The following is a 2,500-nucleotide window of genomic DNA, read 5'->3' on the forward strand; positions in this document are numbered from 1 at the left end:
GCACCCGGGGAGCAGTTGGGGGTTAGGTGTCTTGCTCAAGGACACCTCAGGCATGTGCTGTCTGCTCTGGGGATCGAACCGGCGACCTTCCGGTCACGAGGCTGGTTCCCTAACCTCCAGCCCACGATATGAAACAGTCAGCAATGATCTTAACGAAGAAGTTGCAACCAGTTCAACTCAAAAGGGCTTTATAGACACACTAAATAAGTGACTAATAAACTTATATAATGGCGGCACGGTGGCATGGTGGGTAGCGATGTCGCCTCACAGCGAGGAGGGCCTGGGTTCGATTCCCTGGCCGGGTGACCGGGGTCCTCTCTGTGTGGAGTTTGCATGTTCTCCCCGTGTCTGCGTGGGTTTCCTCCGGGTTCTCCGGTTTCCTCCCACAGTCCAAAGACATGCAGTCAGGCCGATTGGACGTGCTAAATTGCCCCTAGGCCCTCCTCGCTGTGAGTGACTGTCTGTGTCTGTCTGTCTGCCCTGCGATGGACTGGCGACCTGTCCAGGGTGTATCCTGCCTTCCGCCCGAAGACTGCTGGGATAGGCTCCAGCAACCCCCCGCAACCCTGACGGAGAAGCGGCTTAGAAAATGGATGGATGGAAACTTATATAATAAAAATGTTAGATGATAAATTTGTCCTGATTCATTCATTTTTTTCAGCTCTGCTGTTTTAATGATAGTAGTAATAATAATAATAATAAGAACTTTGTGTAGCACCTTTCATACTTCAAGTGCAACTCAAAGTGCTTCACAACATGAAATAATAAAATAGCAAAACAATAAAAAAAGCAGTAGTAAGAGAATTTGAACATTAGTTGCGTAACTAAGGAACAAGAATGAAAACATAAACCAACAGAATAAAATAAAGTAAAAAGTTGATCAAAATACTAATAAAAAGATAATAAGTAATACTAATACATTTTTAAAAATTATTCGTGTTTGTTTCTTTTTATTTTGTCCAATTGCGCCACAATTTAGCCATTGCTTAACACGCTTGGAGGAGAACACTAACTGTCCAGTATCCTGTCCAGAATCCACGTATACTTTTGCTGTTTTTATTTTTGAGGAGGGATATTAAGAATATTAAGCTGTTTCATTATTCATATCCATTTTTTGAAGAATGAATCATTTTCAAAAGCTCTTACTCTTTGAATATCTTTGCTTCACTGTGGACATTCTCAGTCAGTCTGTTATGTTAAATTGTTGACCAGTTCAAATCTAAGCCAGCACAGGTGTTCATTTAGTAATATATGTAGTTATTTACAAATATTTGCTTCTATTTATTGCTGCTCTCATAAATCTGAGACGTTTTCAATGCCCATTCTGACGTGGATCTTCTCCTGGTTTGTCCAGTGATAAGAAGAGCGAGCGAGCCAAAGACATGCACTTACTGAAGAGACTGACCGCTCTGCTGAGGAGCAGGGACCTTGACCCATGTGAGGATAAATGATGCAGTATAGAGTCATGCAGCCGCATTCAGAGAGGGCTACTGTTTAATGAGGGCTCTTTCATTGCTTTATGTTCTTTGTTGTGTGGTTGACAGCTCTTCTGGAAAGTGAGGCACAAAGTATTCTTCTGGAGATCAAACACCCAGCCATTAAAAAACAGGTCAGACACAAACGCATCACATGGTCTCTCAGGGTTTTTAAACAAATGTGTCTTTTCTGTCTTTGCTTATTATATTTCCAGATCTTTGCGAATAAGAAGCTGTTAAAGGAACACATGCTGTAATTTTTTAATTGCATGTTATCTCCCTTGAGATTTGATCTCTTTTGGAATTTGATTGAATCTGAACATCAGTGTTATTTTAACATAATTCTCAATACAGCTTTTCGGTCATTTTACGTCTCTGTTTTTCATTCTGGATGCATCTAACATTCCTTTGTGTTTGTTTACAGCTTCCTAGCGTCCTATTTATTATTTGAAACCCATGAAGGACACAGAACTAGCATATTAGAATCATTGTATACGCTCAAAGTGTTAATTGTTTTGAATGGGCCTCAGACATACAAGAAATATCAATTATAAATTATGATAAATACCAATTTTTGATGTAGAAATGAAAATGTTTCCATTATACATCACTTTTTTATTATTATTACGCATAGATAAACAGCATTTGGAATCAAATCTTCATTTATATGTAACCAGATTGATTTTAGATTATTGACAACATTGATTCCAGGCTTTTAAATGGGTGTGTGAATGTAACCAGTAGCTGCTCATGACAAGAAACTCTGCATTAAAGCATTTGGGGTTTTTCCGACAGGCACTGGAGTCTATGCTGACCAGTAAGAATGCTCCGGTCGCATGCATGACCAACGTTACTCGAGCTTTGTTGGCCAGCTTAAAAGAACAAGGTGAAGCGTATAGACATCATTTGTGATTTGACAGTGTTTAAAGTGCAGTCATCAACTGTTGAATTTTGAAATAGGTTTGAAGCTGCATGTGTGATTGTGTGCGCGTGTTTCAGACCCAGAGGCTGTAGATGAATCATTG

General features: G+C 39.9%; 1 protein-coding gene across 2 annotated transcripts in view; it reads left to right on the forward strand.

The window, feature by feature from the left end:
• Positions 1–2,500, forward strand: part of rab3gap2 (RAB3 GTPase activating protein subunit 2 (non-catalytic)) — a 33,693-nt gene that overhangs the window by 16,711 nt on the left and 14,482 nt on the right. For both annotated transcript variants that reach the window (XM_037542254.1, XM_037542255.1), the window contains exons 16-19: positions 1,355–1,437; positions 1,545–1,609; positions 2,271–2,361; positions 2,475–2,500. The exon at positions 2,475–2,500 is cut by the window's right edge and continues 96 nt beyond it. In XM_037542254.1, coding sequence (XP_037398151.1) covers positions 1,355–1,437; positions 1,545–1,609; positions 2,271–2,361; positions 2,475–2,500 — 265 coding nt within the window. The remainder of the gene's footprint in view (positions 1–1,354; positions 1,438–1,544; positions 1,610–2,270; positions 2,362–2,474) is intronic.

The sequence above is a fragment of the Pygocentrus nattereri genome, chromosome 10 (assembly GCF_015220715.1).
Source record: "Pygocentrus nattereri isolate fPygNat1 chromosome 10, fPygNat1.pri, whole genome shotgun sequence".
Taxonomy (NCBI): Eukaryota; Metazoa; Chordata; class Actinopteri; order Characiformes; family Serrasalmidae; genus Pygocentrus; species Pygocentrus nattereri.